General features: G+C 38.4%; 1 protein-coding gene and 1 long non-coding RNA gene across 4 annotated transcripts in view; one reads left to right on the top strand and one right to left on the bottom strand.

Moving 5' to 3' along the window:
• BTBD1 (BTB domain containing 1) overlaps positions 1-19,001 on the bottom strand; it is a 53,916-nt gene that overhangs the window by 5,191 nt on the left and 29,724 nt on the right. For both annotated transcript variants that reach the window (XM_002825766.5, XM_009250115.3), the window contains exon 5: positions 8,453-8,645. In XM_002825766.5, coding sequence (XP_002825812.1) covers positions 8,453-8,645 — 193 coding nt within the window. The remainder of the gene's footprint in view (positions 1-8,452; positions 8,646-19,001) is intronic.
• The window catches only part of LOC129050178 (uncharacterized), a 53,552-nt gene that overhangs the window by 9,955 nt on the left and 24,596 nt on the right, over positions 1-19,001 (top strand). Inside the window, exon 2 of one of the 2 annotated variants that reach the window (XR_008513729.2) lies at positions 2,356-2,433. This is a non-coding gene — a long non-coding RNA (uncharacterized LOC129050178). Of the gene's footprint in view, positions 1-2,355; positions 3,732-19,001 lie in introns of those variants that run through there. The other variant, XR_010137219.1, reaches the window with a different exon arrangement.

Below are 19,001 nucleotides of genomic sequence, written 5' to 3'. Positions count from 1 at the left end.
GCGAGACTCCTTCTCAAATAAAAATAATAATAATACATACATACATACATATGGAACTAAAAGCCTGTAAAATCTGACATAATTATAATGTCTTACATTACAAAATTACATTGAGTAACTCTCAACATTTTCAGCAACACGTTCAATTCTTAGTAATACTACTAACTCATCAATACCACTTCATGAGTACTTCCTAGTGTGCCAGGCACTGAACTTCAGTTCTTTACAGAATTATTTCCTTTAGTCATCGTAACAGCACTATAAGCTAGATAACAGTACTATTTTAAACATCTGGTACAGTAAGATCACCTTAAACGCTTACAAACATGTAATTTTGTTTAAAGAGATGGAGTCTTGCTCTATTGCCCAGGCTGGAGTACAGTGGTACAATCATGGCTCACCACAGGCTTGAACTCCTGGGCTCAAGTGATCCTTCCACCTCAGCCTCCCAAGTAGCTGGGCTGCAGACACACTCCACCATTCCTGGCTAGTTTAAATTTTTTTTTTTTTTTTTTTTTTTTTAACAGATGGAGTCTCACTAAGTTGCCCAGGCTGGTCTAGAACTGGTCTCAGATGATCCTCCCAACTCATTGTCCTGAGTTGCTGGGATTATACGCATGAGCTACCACTCCTGGCTCTAAAATAGGTTATTTATAATTTTTTATTATAAGAAAGTAGGCCACGCACAGTGCCTCATGCCTGTAATCCCAGCACTTTGGGAGGCTGAGGCGGGTGGATCACCTGAGGTCAGGAGTTCGAGACCAGCCTGGCCAACATGGTGAAGCCTCATCTCTACTAAAAATACAAAATTAGCCAGGCATGGTGGCACACCCCTGTAATCCCAGCTATTCGGGAGGCTGAGGCAGGAGAACTGCTTAGAACCTGAGAGGCGGAGGTTGCAGTGAGCCGAGATGGTGCCAGCCCGGGCAACACAGCAGGACTCCGTCTCAAAAAAAAAAAAAAAAAAAAAAAATAGGCCAGGCACAGTGGCTCACGCCTGTAATCCCAGCACTTTGGGAGGCTGAGGTGGGTGGATCATGAGGTCAGGGGATCGAGACCATTCTGGCCAACATGGTGAAACCCAGTCTCTACTAAAAATACAAAAATTAACTGAGTGTGGTGTTGTGCACCGTAGTCCCAGCTACTCAGGAGGCTGAAGCAGGAGAATCGTTTGAACCTAGAGGCAGAGGGTGCAGTGAGCTGAGACTGCACCACTGCACTCCAGCCTGGGCAACAGAGCGAGACTCCATCTCAATAAATAAATAAATAAATAATATATTGTGCTTAAAAAAACAGAAAATGCAGCTAAATAAGAGGAAAATTTTAAAGCCTCCATAAATCCAGAGATAGCCCTTGCTAACCCTTTACATTTTTTAATCCTTTATATTTCTTTTTCAGTTACATTTCTATGAACATATATGTAATTTAAAAAATATCAGAATATATATATATTTGTAACCTCTTTTTCATGTAAAATGGTAAAAAAAAATACTACCAATTCACTCTATTTAACTAATGCCTTGTTGGATAATCTAGGTTATTTGCAGTTTTTATTATTATATAATAATGCCATGATGAACAATCCTATAGCTAAATCATTTTATGAAGCCTCAATTATTTTCCTTGAAATAAATTCCTAGAAGTAGAATTGCTGATGAAAATAAAAGGCACATTCTTTAAAAAATCTTTATTTTTTTTTATTTAGACAGGGTCTTTCTCTGTCACCCAAACTGGAGAGCAGTGGTACAATCATGGCTCACTGCAGCCTCAACCTCTTGGGCTTAGGCGACCCTCCTGCCTCAGCCTCCTGAGTATCTGGGAGCACAGGTGCATGCCACTACATGCTGCTAATTTTTAAAAAATTATTATTTGTAGAGGTGAGGTCTCACTATGTTGCCAAGGCTGATGTTGAACTCCTGGGCTCAAGTGATCCTCCTGCCCTGGCCTCCCAAAATGTTTTGATTACAGGTGTGAGCCACCACACCCAGTCAAAAGGCACAGTCTTAAGGCTTTAGGTAAACATTGTCAAGTTGCTTTCTGGAAAGATAACATTTTATACCCCATAAGGTATAAGGATCATTTTTCTCTCACTTTTATCAACCAGGAATATTTTTCATTTTCTTTTGCCTTTGAGAAACTGATAGTGACAAATTCCATTTATATTTTGATTATTATTGTTACTATTTGACACAGGATCTCACTTTGTCAACCAGTCTGGAGTGCAATGGCATGATCTCAGCTCATTGCAGCCTCAACCTCCCAGGTTCAAGCGATCCTCCCACCTCAGCCCCCACAAGTAGCTGGGACTACAGGCACATGCTACCATGCTCAGCTAATTTTTATATTTTTTTGTAGAGATGGGGTTTCGCCATGTTGCCCTGGCTGGTCTGGAACTCCTGAGCGCAACAGATCCACCTGCCTCAGCCTCCCAAAGTGAGTGGATTTCAGGTGTGACTCACCATGCCCAGACTATTTATTTGATTATTAATGAGGTAAAACATTTGCTCATATGCTTACTGCCCACTGGATTTTCTCTCTAATGAAATACCCAACTCATGTTCTTTTCTCATATTTCTCTACAGATGAGTTTGTCGTTTTAATGTAGATTCAAAAGATCACGTTATATATAGATGATAGTTATTTATGCTTTGTTGGTAATATCCACTATAATAAGTTTCCCATTTGTCACTCATCTTTTACCTTTATGGTGATTTTGTACTTAAAACTTTTCAATTATCTGTTTTCAAAATTATGATACATGCCAAGTTTAGAGAGGTCTACCTCATCCTCATAGTACATAAACATTCACCTGTTCCAGCACTTTCATGGTTTCAGTTTTGTTTAATGTTAAAATTTTAATTTACATGAATACAGGTACATGGGATCAGTAAGGATCTAACTTAATTTTCCCAGTGGTTAATCCTTCCCTCACCTTTATCATATTCTTTTTTGTTTTTTAGACAGGGTCTTGCTCTGTTGCCCAGGCTGGAGTGCAGTGGTGAGATCACAGCTCACTGCAGCCTCAACCTCCCAGGCTTAAGCGATCCTCCTTCCTCAGCCTCTTAAGTAGCTGAGATTACAGGTGCATGCCACCACGCCGAATTTTTGAATCTTTTTGTAGAGATGGAGTTTCACCATGTTGTGCAGGCTGCTCTCAAACTCCTGGGCTCAAGTAAGCCACCCACTTCAGCCTCCCAAAGTGCTGGGATTACAGGCATGAGCCAGTACACCTGGCCATATCATTTTCTAAATGTTCATTTATGTTAGGTTAGTTTCTGACATCTATAGTCTGTTCCATACAACACTAACTTCCTGTAGCTTTACAATACTTTGTCTTGTCATCTGTATTACTCTTATTAAAAGAGAAACATATACTCTTCTAAATTAACTGTTAAGAATTTTGCCAGACGGGTACAGTTGCTCACACCTATAATCCCAGTACTTTGAGAGGTGGGCAGATCACCTGAGGTCAGGAGTTCATGACCAGCCTGACCAACATGGTGAAAACCATCTCTATTAAAAATACAAAAACTAGCCAGGCATGGTGGCAGACGCCTGTAATCCCAGCTACTCGGGAGGCTGAGGCAGGGAGAATTACTTGAACTCAGGAGGCGGAGGTTGCAGTGAGCCCAGATCTCACCACTGCACTCTGGCCTGGGCAACAAAACAAGACCCATCACACACACACACACACACACACACACAAAAAAAAAAAAAAAAAAAAAAAAGAATTTTGCCAAGCCACTCTCCACTACCTAAAATAGTATGTGACTTCTGAAAGAAATTCTCTAACATACATAGGTTAATTTGGAAGACACTGTCCTTATTAAAGTCTGCTTCTACTCAAACTTTTCCAGTTCTTCATAAAGCTAATGTACTTTGTAGTTCTTACTGGTTTTAATCCTACTACTTAATATTATGTTACTGTTATGAATGGGATTATTCACAATACTACAGTAATATTCAACATATATATTGTGATATATAAAATTACTACAATACAGTAACATACTGTAATAGTAACATAATACTCAAAATATTTACTGATATTTACTCAATTATAACTAAATTCTTTTACATTATAATTTTTTTGTGGTAAAGTTACCTACCATTTTAACCATTTTTTTTTTTTGAGACAGAGTCTCGCTCTGTCACCCAGGCTGGAGTGCAGTGGCACGGTCTCAGCTCACTGCCAGCTCCGCCTCCTGGGTTCACACAATTCTCCTGTCTCAGCCTCCCGAATAGCTGGGACTACAGGCGCCCGCCACCACGCCTGGCTAATTTTTTGTATTCTTAGTAGAGATGGGGTTTCACCATGTTAGCCAGGATGGTCTCGATCTCTTGACCTTGTGATCCGCCCGCCTCGGCCTCCCAAAGTGCTGGGATTACAGGCATGAGCCACCACGCTTGGCCCATTTTAACCATTTTTAAGTGTACAGTTCAATGGCACTAAATACATTCATATCATTGTACAACTGTCACCATTATTCATCTCTGTAACTGAATTTTGATGACATACAGGAACACCAATGGTTTTTAAATATACTTTTTATAAGTGGCCACTATTCTCTTTTATTGGTTCTAGTAGTTTTTTAGCTTGACAGTGAGGTTACCTAGGTGGACCAGTTGTTCTCAAAACGAGTTCCACTCCCAAGGAGGCATACGATTTCACAAAGGTTTAGGGGGGCACTACTGGCAAGGAACTAGGGAAACTAGATTTCCTGAAATGCACAGAACAGTCTCCCATAACTCAATCAACTTTTAAGTGTCTTGCCAGAATTCATGTAGGTAAAAAATCTGTTTATAACTACAAGCCTTGAACCTCATTCCATTTTGTTTATAAACCAGATTTTTTAGTGCTTTTTTTTTTTTTTTTTTTTGAGATGGAGTTTTGCTCTTGTTGCCCAGGCTGGAGTGCAATGGTGCAATATCGGCTCACCACAACCTCCACCTCCCAGGTTCAAGCGATTCTCCTACCTCAGCCTCCCAAGTAGCTGGTATTACAGGCATGTGCCACCACACCTGGCTAATTTTGTATTTTTAGTAGAGACGGGGTTTCTCCATGTTCGTCAGACTGGTCTCAAGCTCCCGACCTCAGGTTATCCGCCCTCCTCAGCCTCCCAAAGTGTGGGGATTATAGGCGTGAGCCACTGTGCCCAGCCTTTTAGTGCAATTTTAATATTCAGACATTTACAAGAGGCAACTACCATATAAACAGAAGGAATATACAGTCAATTCTCATTATCTGTGGAAGTTATATTTAATATACAGAATTAGCAAATACTAAACCACTGCTCCTAGGGGAAATACATATGTGTGTGTGTATGTCTACATATACACACATATACACACCTCACATAGATTATAATCTTAAATCCTAAAAACAATTCATCCAGCCAGGCGTGGTGGCTCACACCTGTAACCCAGCACTTTGGGAGGCCGATGCTGGTGGATCACCTGAGGTCAGGAGTTCGGGACCAGCCTGGCCAACATGGTGAAACCCTGTCTCTACTAAAAATACAAAATTAGCCAGTTGTGGTGGCACATGCCTGTAATCCCAGCTACCTGGGAGCCTGAGGCAGGAGAATCACTTGAACCTGGGAGGTGGAGGTTGCAGTGAGCCGGGATCGCACCACTGCACTCCAGCCTGGGCAACAAGAGCGAAACTCTATCTCAGAACAAACAAACAAACACCTCATCCTAGTATATTCTATTTTCTTTATTCCACAAAAGAGAAAACAGAGTTTGGAAGTGTTATGTGACTTGTCTGAGGCTGCCCCACTAAGAGGTGCCAGAGCTGGCCTTCAAGCCCCATTCAACCTGCCCAAGAGCCAGAGTTTCTTGCACTCCACTGCACTGCCCCTCCCCGTCTCCACCTCTGTAGGAGAGCTGAACCAGGAAAGTAGAGCCTTGCCTTGTTCAGCCGCAGCTGGAAATGTGCTGGTCTGGCAACTAAAGTCTTTGCTGAAAACGACTAAGAAAGTGCCCCGAATATCGACTTTACAGGTTACAGATAAATTTCAGCCAGTAGGCAAGTTCAGAAATAGACACTATGAGTAGGACCAACTATATATACTCTTTTACCTGAAACCTTTAAAGAAAACGTAAAGTGGCAGCAATGCTGCTCATGATATTTAAGACACAACACACCTGTACCGTGCAGCTGAAACTGTCTCATCATGGTGATGCATATATGTATAGCAACTGACTACTTCAGTTTGCCTTCTAGTGTTGTCCTGCCCAAAGACTATGTATTGAACTACATATTTTACTATCAATTACATTTATTCCCCTTTATATTATAACTAGATCACTTATCAATTAAAAAATGTATAAAGCATATTATCTATGAATTTTACTTCAGGTTAGTAAAGTGGGAATTACAAAATATTTATAAAAAAAGAGAACTGGGTTTGATAGAGTTGTGAACTACTAATGTACACAATGCCATTAACAAATAATCAATTATGATAACACTGCTGAAAACAGCAAGGACAGGAGGCATCTCTATCTTGAGGTTTCAATAGTTTATCATGTCAAACAAGTATTCTTCTAGGCCTAATCTTGTAAGAATTATATCTGGAAGGAAGGTGAAATTTTATCAAAAGCCTTTCTGACATCTATTGAAATCAAATTGTTTTTCTTCTTTGATCTGTTGTGAGAATTATACTAATACATTTCCTAACACTGAGCCATTCTTTCAATCTCCAAATAAACTCTGTTTGGTCATACAGTGTTATTCTTCTAAGGTACAGATTCAATATCCTAATGTTTTACACAAAATTTCTTCTTTATATTGAGATTGATCTAGAATTTTTTTTGTCTTGTCTGATTCCTATATAAGGGTTATGCTTCCTTCAATAATTAACCAAGTAGTACTTTATTCTTTTAATGCTCAAGGAAACTAACTGTTCCTTGAGGATTTGACAAAACTCACCTTTAAAAACCACCTTGTGAAGGGACAGTTCTTTGATAACTTTTAATTCCTTCCATGGTAATTGGTCTATTCAGGTTTTCTTCTTCAGTCAATTTTGATAATTTATATTTGCCTATAAAATGATCCATTCCATCAACATGTTCAATTTATTAGCACAGAATAAACCCAGAATTAAAATAAAAATGTCAGCATATAATTATATTCCCATTTTTGCTTCCAAATGTGAATGTTTATTACCTTTGCCAGAGGTTTATTTATTTTATTGGTCTTTTAAAGGAACCAGCTTATGGATTTATGAATTCTACTATTTCTAATTCATTAATTTCTACATTTATCTATTTACTTTCTCTTTTCTTATAGTTCTTTTGCTATTTGTTTTCTAGCTACTTGGGTTGAATGCTTAAATCATTTATTTCTACTCTATTTACTACAAGTAGTTAATTATTACTTTTTCTTTGTGTGCAGCTTTGGCCTCATCCCATAATTTTTGCATATAGTTATTGTGAATTATTATTAAATAGTCTACAAGTACATTTTTAATTTCCATGTTAACTCAAGATTTATAATAGTCCCACATCCAACCAGATTTTCCTTTAACAAACTTGTTAATTTCCAGTTTTATACTGAAGTGCTATTAAATAAATGAAAATCCAAAAATCATGTTTTGTGAAAACCGGCACTGCTTCTATTTTGACATTCAACCTAAAGAAACATAGTAGAGCAAAGACAATTTCTTCAACAGGATTACATGCATACATTTTTCAAGATTCTTGATTTTTTTCTCAAAGCTTTTATAAATGTATACTGAGATATTTTCCCTGCAACATCTATGCAAAGAAAAAACTCACACTAAACATAGTAAGGTTACATTTATTAATTGTAGCCCTAAGCCTGTAAAAATAATGTTTGATCAGTTAAGGTCTAGAACCCAGCCCACTGGCAGTGGTGATCCAAACAAAAATCATGTAACAGCCGGGCGTGGTGGCTCACCCCTGTAACCCCAGCACTTTGGAAGGCTGAAGCAGTTGGATTACTTGAGGTCAGTAGTTCGAGACCAGCCTGGACACATGGTGAAACCCTGTCTCTACTAAAAATACAGAAAGATTAGCTGGGCATGGTGATGCATGCCTTACAGGTTACTCAGGAGGCTGAGGTGGGAGGATTGCTTGAACCCAGGAGGCAGAGGTTGCAGTGTGAGAGATCGTGCCACTGCACTCCAGCCTGAGTGACAGAGCGACTCCATCTTGGGGAAAAACAAAAAAATCACGTAATAGAAGGTCCAACCCAATCCTTTCTTACTCTATTTTTTTCTTAAGAAGTCACCCTCACTCATAAATCAGTGAGGAGGGCAGGATGCCTCAGTGACTTCTTGACTCCTGTATTAACTTAACTTAAAAGTGTATTAAATGAAGTATAAAATGAAATGTTGGTTAATTATCTCCCATAATATATAAAAAAGGCCAAATGGTAACTGCTACCCCCACTCTATCCCCGTATCCCCAATATAACAGATACCTGATTCGATCACTCGTCCCACTGTAACCCCAGCGGCTTTCTACTTGCTGGAATCTATTGATGCAGCATTCCTTTCCCCTGAGACAGCATCTTGGTCGGTCAATGTATTCAACTCGGGGTTTAGGGTTGACAGTAAAATGAAGAAAGAGGTTTACTACTTCTCGATCTGACAAAATTCCAGATTGAGCAGGACCTGTGGAAATAAAAACATAAACCTAAAAAAAAGGAATTTGATTTCAATTCCTAACTTTGGAATACTCCACTTAACGTAAATTCAAATCTAGAGGATGTAACATAAAATAGGGAAAAAAAATCTTAGCCTATATAATTTTTGCATATATTTTAAAGTTTCAATAAATCCATTTGAGGTTAAACACATTAATTAAAATGTTAAAAGCATTAATTAGTCAAAACTTAGATCCAGGAATAAATGTTATTCCTCATGGATGCCAGGAATCCTCCTTTCTCACCTTATACAAAAATCAACTCAAGATGGATCAAAGACTTAAATCTAAGAAACCAGGAAAATTCTAGAAGATAGCATCAAAAAAACTCTTCAAGACATTGGCTTAGGTAAAGAATTCATGACTAAGAACCCAAAAGCAAATGCAACAAAAACAAAAATAAATGAATGAGACCTAATTAAACTAAAAAGCTTCTGCATAGCAAAATAAATAATCAGCAGAGCAAACAGACAACCCACAGAGTGGGAGAAAATATTTGCAACTATGCATCCAACAAAGGACTAATATCCAGAATCTACAACTCCAACAAATCAGCAAGAAAAAAAAAAAAAACAAATAATCCCAGCACAAAGTGGGCAAAGGACATGAAGAGACAATTCTCAAAAGAAGCTATACATACATGTGCATGTGTCTTTATAGCAGCATGATTTATAATCCTTTGGGTATATACTCAGTAATGGGATGGCTGGGTCAAATGGTATTTCTAGTTCTAGATCCTTGAGGAATCACCACACTATCTTCCACAATGGTTGAACTAGTTTACAGCCCCACCAACAGTGTAAAAGTGTTCCTATTTCTCCACATCCTCTCCAGCACCTGTTGTTTCCTGACTTTTTAATGATTGCCATTCTAACTGGTATGAGACGGTATCTCATTGTGGTTTTGATTTGCATTTTGCTGATGGCCAGTGATGATGAGCACTTTTTCAAGTGTCTGTTGGCTGCATAAATGTCTTCTTTTGAGAAGTGTCTGTTTATATCCTTCACCCAGCAGACTTGGAACCAACCCAAATGTCCATCAATGATAGACTGGATTAAGAAAATGTGGTACATATACACCATGGAATACTATGCGGCCATAAAAAATGATGAGTTCGTGTCCTTTGTAGGGACATGGATGAAGCTGGAGACCATCATTCTCATCAAACTATCGCAAGGACAAAAAACCAAACACCGCATGTTCTCACTCATAGGTGGGAATTGAACAATGAGAACACTTGGACACAGGAAGGGGAACATCACACACCGGGGCCTGTTGTGGGGCGGCGGGAGGGGGAAGGGATAGCATTAGGAGATATACCTAATGTAAATGATGAGTTAATGGGCGCAGCACACTAACATGGCATATGTATACGTATGTAACAAACCTGCAGGTTGTGCACATGTACCCTAGAACTTAAAGTATAATTAAAAAAAAAAGAAGAAGATATACAAGCGGCCAATACACACATGAAAAAATGCTCATCACTAATTATCATACGTAGGCAAATTAAAATCGCAATAAGGTACCACCTTACTCCTGCAAGAATGGCCATAATTAAAAAATAAAAAAAGAAAAATAGATGTTGGCGTGGATATGGTGAAAAGGGAACTCTTTTACACTGCTGGTGGGAATGTAAACTAGTACAACCACTAAGGAAAACAGTATGGAGATTCCTTAAAGAACTAAAAAGGACTGGGGGTGGTGGCTCATGCCTGTAATCCCAGCACTTTGGGAGGCCGACGCAGGTAGATCGCAAGGTCAGGAGTTTGAAACCAGCCTGACCAACATGGTGAAACCCCATCTCTAACAAAAATACAAAAATTAGCTGGGTGCAGTGATGTGCGCCTGTAGTCCCAGCTACTCGGGAGGCTGAGGCAGGAGAATCACTTGAACCTGGGAGGCAGAAGTTACAGTGAGCCAAGATCGCACTACTGCACTCCAGCCTGGGCAACAGAGCGAGACTCTGTCTCCAAAAAAAAAAAAAAAAAAAAAAGAACTAAAATTAGAACTACCATTTGATCCCGCAATTCCACTACTGGATACCTATCCAAAGGAAAATAAGTCATTACATGAAAAAGACACTTGCACGTACATGTTTATAGCAGCACTACCAACTGCAAAAATATGGAGCCAACCTAAATACCCATCAACCAATGACTGGATGAAGAAAATGTGGTATACATACACCATGGAATACTACTCAGCCATAAAATGGAACGAAACAAAGGCCTTTGCAGCAACTTGGATGAACTTGGAGGCCATTATTCTAAGTAACTCAGGAATGGAAAACCAAATACCATATGGTCTTACTTATAAGTGGGAGCTAAGAAACTATGAGGAGGCAAAGGCCTAAGAATGATATAATGAACTTTGGGGACTTGGGGGGAATGGTGGGAGGGAGGTGAGCGATAAAAGCCTACATGTTTGGTACCATTCCCCAACATGATGAAACCCCGTCTCTACTAAAAATACAAAATTTAGCCAAGGGCGGTGGTGGGTGCCTGTAATCCTAGCTACTCAGGAGGCTGAGGCAGGAGAATCACCTGAATCTGGCAGGTGGAGGTTGCACTGAGATGAAATTGTGCCACTGCACCCCAGGCTGGGTGACAGAGTCTTACTCTGTCTCAAAAAAAAAAAAAAAAAAAGGAATAGAATTGCATTCAAATGATAGATGGGAATAACTGTCAACCTTGAGCTTTCTACCCAGAAAAATATCCTTCAAAAATGAAGGCAAGCTGGGCTCAGCAGTGTGCCCCTCTAGTCCCAGCTACTCGGGAGGCTGGGGTGGGAGGATTGTTTGAGGCCAGAATTTTCAGGCTGTGAATAGCCACTGCACTCCAGCCAGGGCAACATAGCAGGGCCCCATCTCTTTTTTAAAAAAAAATGGTAAGATAAAGATGTTTTTAGACAAAAGGAAAAAAAGAGTTGAGAGAATCTGGTTAGTATCCTACCTGTTTTAAAAGAAATACTGAAGGGAATTCTTCAAGCTAACAGAAATGTGCCCAGATAGAAGCATACATCTGGGCATACAGAAAAAAAATGAAGATAACTGAAAGGGCAAATATATAGGCGAATCAAAATGATTACTGACTTCAAAAATAATGTTTTGTGGGCTTTATAACATATGAAACATTAAAATACATGAAATAGTAGCACCAAAGGCTAGAGAAGGTTAAATACAGCAAAAGTATCAATAATGCCTTTATACTGTGTAGAAAATTTTAATTTAAAAATTTTAATTTTATTTATTTATTTAGAGACAGGGTCTCACTGTCACCCAGGTATGGAGTGCAGCGGTGTGATCACGGCTAACTGCAGCCTTGAACTCCTGGGCTCAAGTGATCCCCACCTCAGCCCCCCAGGTAGCTGGGACTACAGGTGTGTACCACCACTCCAGGCTAATTTTTAAATTTTTTTTTGTAAAGACAGGGTTTCGCCATTTTGCCGAGGCTGGTCTTGAACTCGACTCAAACAATCTACCCGCCTCAGCCTCCCAAAGTGCTGGGACTAAAGGCATGAGCCACTGTGCCACACCTAAAAATTTTAATTTTTAAGATTTAATTTAAAAATCAGTAAGGATATATTCTTGTAATAACAAGGGAAACCCACTAAAATAATAATAAAAGAATCTTTAATATGGGAGGCTGAGGTGGGAGGATAACCTGAGCCCAGGAAGTTGATGCTGGAGTAAGCTGAGATCATGCCACTGCATTCCAGCCTGGGTGACAGAGGAGACACTGTCTACACCAAAAAAAAAAAAAAAAAAAAGAAAGTTTAATAGACTATTAATCATATTAAATATAAAGTGAACCAAATATTCCAAATAAAAGGCAAAGTCTGTCAGACTGAATTTTTTAAAAATGAAGCTTACGAGAGACATGGTCAAAATAATGTAAGGCTAAAAGTAAAAGGATGAAAAAGATATAGAATTTAAAAAACCTTGAGAAACTATACCAACATCAGACAAAGACTTTAAAACAAGAAGTTTAGGCCAGGCGTGGTGGCTCATGCCAGAACGTTGGGTGACTGAGGCGAGCTGATCATTTGAGGCCAGGAGTTCGAGACTAGCCTGGCCAACATGGCAAAACCCCATCTCTACTAAAAATACAAAATTTATCAGGGTGTGGTGGTGCACGCCTGTAGTCCCAGCTACTAAGGAGGCTGAGGCATGAGAATTGCCTGAACCCAGGAGGTGGACGTTGCAGTGAGCCAAGACTGTGCCACTGTACTCTGGCCTGAGTGACAGAGGGAGACTCTGTCTCAAAAAATAAAATAAAAAACAAAAACCCACAATAAGTTTACTTAGATTTAAGATGGGATAGATTGTAAAGATAAAGAAGCAAATTCAATAAAAAAAAAAAATCCTAAATTTGAAGGTACCTAAAATAAAGAAAACTGATGGAACCAAAAGGAAACACATTCTCAATCATACCGAGATTTAAATCTACTTCTTTTAGTAACTGATAGAACAAACAAAAAGCAAATCAATAGACAGATATATAGAAAATTTGAAGATCATTAGTATATATTCCTTTCATAGATATAGTATTCAATCTGTTGAACAGATACAGGACTATTCAGGTTTTTCTGCACATAACAAAGACGAATACATTCTTCTCAAGTATACATGGATACTTATTAAAACTACCGTATGGGCCAGGCATGGGTGGCTCATGCCTGTAATCTTAGCATTTTGGGAGGCCATGGTGGGTGGATCACCTGAGGTCCAGGAGTTCGAGACCAGCCTGGCCAACATGGTGAAACCCTGTCTCTACTAAAAATATAAACATTAGCCAAGCGTGGAACTGTATGCCTGTAATCCCAGCTACTGGGGAGGCTGAGGCAGGAGAATCGCTGGACCCCAGGAGGCGGAGGTTACAGTGAGCCAAGATCATGCCACTGCACTCCAGCCTGGGTGACAGAGGGAGACATTGTCTCAAAAATAAATAAAACAAAATAATAAAAAAATAAATAAAACTACCATATGCTGGGCCAAAGCAGATATCAACAAATTTCAAAGCGTTGAAATGATATCAAATATATTTTCTGACTATACTGGAATTAAGCCAGAAATCAGCAAGAGCAAGATAAGAAGAAATCTCAAATATTTGGAAATTAAGTTATCTATAATTTATGAGTCAAAGAAAAAAAGCAAAAATTAAAAATTTTTAATCGAATGATAATGAAAATACACATATCAAAAACTGTGGGGGGGAAGGATGCTGAGAGAAAAAATATACTTAAATATATGCATTCAAAAAGAATATAGGTTGACTTTCTACGTATCTCAAAAAGTCACAAAGACTAATAAAATAAATAACCCCAGCAAATTAAAAGCAAAGAAAGGAAAGAAAGTAATAAAGAAAAAGGCAGAAAGTAATGAAATGGAAAACATACTGTAATAGAGAAAATTAATAAAGCCAGAAGTTGGTCCCAGGAGAAAATTAGTAATACAAACTCTTGAACACTGAGGGAAAAAAAGGAAATATTTCTAACTTTTGTATGAGGACAATTTTGACAATTTCATTGCAAGAAAAAAATATATATAGACTAATTTCTCTCATTCAGTAGTCATAAAAATACATTAAAAATTCAGCAAATTAAATCCAGTAATATATAAAAAGGATAATGCATAACAACCAAGTCTGATTTACGTAAGGAATCCAAAATAGGTTTAAATTGGAAAATCAATTAATGTAGTTCACTATATTCACAGAATAAGTGGGAAAACTGTATCATTACCTAAAAAAAAAAAAGAATAATAGCTTGATTCCTCTAAAAGAAAGCAAGAAAGGGGGAAAAAAAAAAAAAAGATGTGACAAGTAGAAAACAAATTGCAAGATGGTAAACATAAACCCAAATATATCTGTAATTACATTAAATGCAAGTGAACCAAAATAGTTCAGATAAAAGACAAAGTCTGTCAGACTGGATTAAAAAATTATTGGCATATTCAACATCATTAATCATCTGTGATATGAAATTTAAAACCACAATGAAATACGTCCTCACATCCACACAAATGGCTAGAACTACAAAAACTGACAATACCAAGTATTGGAGAGGATGTGGGCAACCAAAACGAACTCTTATGTCTCTTCACTTTGTTGATGAGTGTAAATTGTTACAACCACCTTAAGAGACTGTTTGGCAGGATGGCAGGATCTACTAAAGCCGACCATATGCACACTCCATGACTTAGCAATTCCACTCGTATATATCCAACAGAAATGTTTACGTATGTATACCAAATCACATGTACAAGAATGGCCTCAATGGTCCCCAAACAGAAATAATCCATATATCCAACAACAGTAAAATGGATAAATAAATCATGGCACAGTCGTATAACAGAATATTATAAAGCAATGAAAAAGAATGAACTACTGCCACACTCAACCACATGGATGAACCTAACAGGCATAATGTTAAGAGAAAGAAGCCACACAAAAATGAATACACACCATATATATGATTTCCTTTATATAAAGTTTACATATGGATACAACTAATTTATAGAAGACAGAAAGTAGTCACCTTTCAGAGGGAGATTAGTGACTTAGAGGGTCATGACAAAGGCTTCTGGGGTACTAGTACAGTAGGATAAACTGGTTAAATAAGTATGTTCACTTTATTTGTTCATTTTACTATATGGATGTTAAACTTTAATTTCAAAAGTTTATTTAAAAAAAACCCAAACACTGATTCTTATCAGCAAAAACAAAAACAATCTTGGAGAAAATTGGAACAAGTATAAGTCAGAAAAAAAAATTGGAATATATAATAAATATACAAAGAATCAATGTAAGATAAATCAGCAAAATAAAATTTGAACACACCAACAGAACAACAAAAGACATGAATAATGTAAAGGAAAATAAAAAGGCCAATAAGCATAATGAAATACAATTCAGCCAGGCACATTGGCTAAGAGGTGAAGATGGAAGAATCACTTGAGCCCAGAAGCTCATGGCCAGCCTGAGCAACATGGCAAGACTTCATCTCTAAAACTAAAATAAAATCGAAAAATAAAAAGTAATACAATTCAAAACAATCATGAAATAGTGTTAAAAATAAAAACCATATGACTGTCTCAATAGACATGGAAAAGCATTCAATAAAATCCAGCATCTCTTCATGATAAAAGCCCTCAACAAACTAGGCATCAAAAGAATATCCCCAAAATAACAAGAGCCATCTACGACAAATCCATAACCAGCATCATGCTGAATAGGCAAAAGCTAGAAGCATTCCCCTTGAGAATTAGAAAAAGACAAGGATGCTCACTCTAACCACTCCTATTCAACATAGTACTGGTAGTCCCAGCCAGAGCAATCAGGAAAGAAAAAGAAATAAAATGCACCCAAATAAGAAAAGAAGTCAAACTGTCTCTCTTCACAGATGATATGCTTCTATACCTAGAGAACCCTAAAGATTCCACCAGGCCGGGTGCGGTGGCTCACGCCTGTAATCCCAGTGCTTTGGGAGGCCGAGACAGGGCAGATCACCTGAGGTCAGGAGTTTGAGACCAGCCTGGCCAACATGGTGAAACCCGTCTCTACTAAAAATACAAAAATTAGCTGGGCGTGGTGGCAGGCACCTGTAATCCCAGCTACTCGGGAGGCTGAGGCAGGAGAATCTCTTGAACCTGGGAGGCAGAGGTTGCAGTGAGCTGAGATCATGCCAGTGCACTCCAGCCTAGGCAACAAACAGCAAAACTCCATCTCAAAAAAAAAAAAAAAAAAAAAAAAGTTCCACCAAAGGCTCCTGGAACTGATAAAGAACTTCAGTAAAGCCTCAGAATATAAAATTAATGTACAAAAGTCAGCAGCATTTCTATACGCCAATAACATTCAAGCTGAGAGCCAAATCATGAATGCAATCCCATTTACCATGTCCACACAAAAAATAAAATACCTAGAAATACATCTAACTAAGATGTATTTCTACCAGGTATTTTTACATCCATACATCTTGGTTAGATATATTTTTACCAACTAAAAGATCTCTACAAGGAGAACTATAAAACACTGCTGGAGGAAATCACAGATGACACAAACAAATGGAAAAACATTTTATGCTCATGGATTGGAAGACTCAATATCGTTCAAATGACCATATTGCCCAAAGCAATCTACAGATTTAATGCTATTTCTATCAAACTACCAACATCATTTTTCACAGAACTAGAAAAATATTCTAAAATTTGCATGGAACAAAAAAAAAGCCTAAATAGCCAAAGCAATCCTAAGCAGAAAGAACAAAATTGGAGGCATCACATTACCACTGGATTTCAAACTATACTATAAGGCTACAGTAACCAAAACAGCATGGTACTGGTACAAAAACAGACATATACACCAATGGAACAGAAAAGAGAACCCAGAAATAAAGCTGCAGACCTACAGCCATCTGATCTTTGACAAAGTTGACAAAAATAAGCAATGGGGAAAGATCCCTCTATTCAATAAAGGGTGCTGGGAAAGTTGGCTAGCCATATGCTGAAGAATGAAACTGGACCTCTACCTTTCACCATACATAAAAATTAACTCGAGATGGATTAAAGATTTAAAGTAAGACCTCAAACTGTAAGAATCCTAGAAGAAAACCTAGGAAACCACTCTGGACACTGGCCTTGGGAGAGAATTTATGACAAAGTCCTCAAAAGCAATTGCAACCAAAACAAAAACTGATAAGTAGGACCTAATTAAACTAAAGAGCTTCTGCACAGTAAAAGAAACTATCAACCCAACAAATGGACAACCTATAGAATGGGAGAAAATATTCACAAACTATGTGTTGGACAAAGGTCTAATATCCAGGATCTACAGGGAATTTTAACAATATGGAAAAAAAAAAACTCATAAAAAGTGGGCCAAAAAATATGAACAGACATTTCTCAAAAGAAGACATACAAGCAGCCAACAAACATGAAAAAAATACTCAATATCACTAATCATCAGAGAAATGCAAATCAAAACTACAATGAGATACCATCTCATACTCCTCAGAATGCCTATTAAAATAAAAAAACAGTTGCTGGCAAGGCTACAGAGAAAAGGGAATTCTTATTCACTGATGGTAGGAATGTAGATAAGGTTAGCCATTATGGGAAGCAGTTTGGAGATTTCTCATAGAACTCTGAACTACCAAGGTCGGGCACAGTGGCTCATTTCTGTAATCCCAGCACTTTGGGTGGCTGACACAGGTGGATCACTTCAGGTCAACAGTTCAAGACCAGCCTGCCCAACATGATGAAACCCCATCTCTACCAAAAAATACGAAAATTAGCTGAGCTTGGTGGTGGGCGCCTGTAGTCCCAGTTACTCAGGAGGCTGAGGTGGGAGAATTGCTTGAACCCAGGAGGTGGAAGTTGCAGTGAGCTGAGATTGTACCACTGTACTCCAGCTTGGGTGACAGAGTGAGGCTCTGTCTCAAAAAAACAACAACAACAACAACAACAAAAAAAAACAAAAAACATAGAACTACCAGTCAACTCAGCAATCCCATTACTGGTTATATATCCAAAAGAAAATAAAATGTTCCACCAAAAGACACATGCACTCGTATGTTTATCACAGCAAAGACACTGACTCAACCTGGGTGCCCATCAATGGTAGACTGGGTAAAGAGAATGTGATACACAGACACACACACACACCACAGAATACTATAAAATCATAAAAAAGAACAAAATCATGCCTTTCGCAGCAACATGGATGCAGCTAGAAGCCATTATCTTAAGTGAGTTAATGCAGAAACAGAAAACCAAATACCATATGTTCTCACTTGTGGAAGCTAAACATTGGATACACATGGACATAAAGATGGAAACAATAGGCACTGAGGACTGTTAAAAGAGGAAGGGACAGAAGGGGGAAAAGAGTTGAATAACTACTGGATACTATGCTGACTGCCTAAGTGATGCAATCAATTGTACCTCAAACTTCAGCATCACACAATATACCCATGAAACAAATCTGCACGTTACCCCCTGAATTTAAAATAAAAGTTGAAATTATTTTTTTAAAAATCATGAGGGCTAGGCGCAGTGGCTCACGCCTATAATCCCAGCACTTTGGGAGCCCGAGGTAGGCAGATCACCTGAGGTCAGGAGTTCGAGACCTGCCTGACAAATATGGTGAAACTCTGTCTCTACTAAAAATACAAAAATTAGTTTGTGGTGGTGCACGCCTGTAATCCCAGCTACTCAGGAGGCTGAGGTATGAGAATTGCTTGAACCCAGGAGGTAGACGTTGCAGTGAGCTGAGATCGCACGACTGCACTCCAGCCTGAGCAACAGAGGGAGACCCTGTCTCAAA

This window comes from Pongo abelii, chromosome 16 (assembly GCF_028885655.2).
Source record: "Pongo abelii isolate AG06213 chromosome 16, NHGRI_mPonAbe1-v2.0_pri, whole genome shotgun sequence".
Lineage (NCBI taxonomy): Eukaryota > Metazoa > Chordata > Mammalia > Primates > Hominidae > Pongo > Pongo abelii.
Note: the sequence above shows the minus strand (reverse complement) of the source record. Positions and strands in the feature narration are given on the sequence as shown.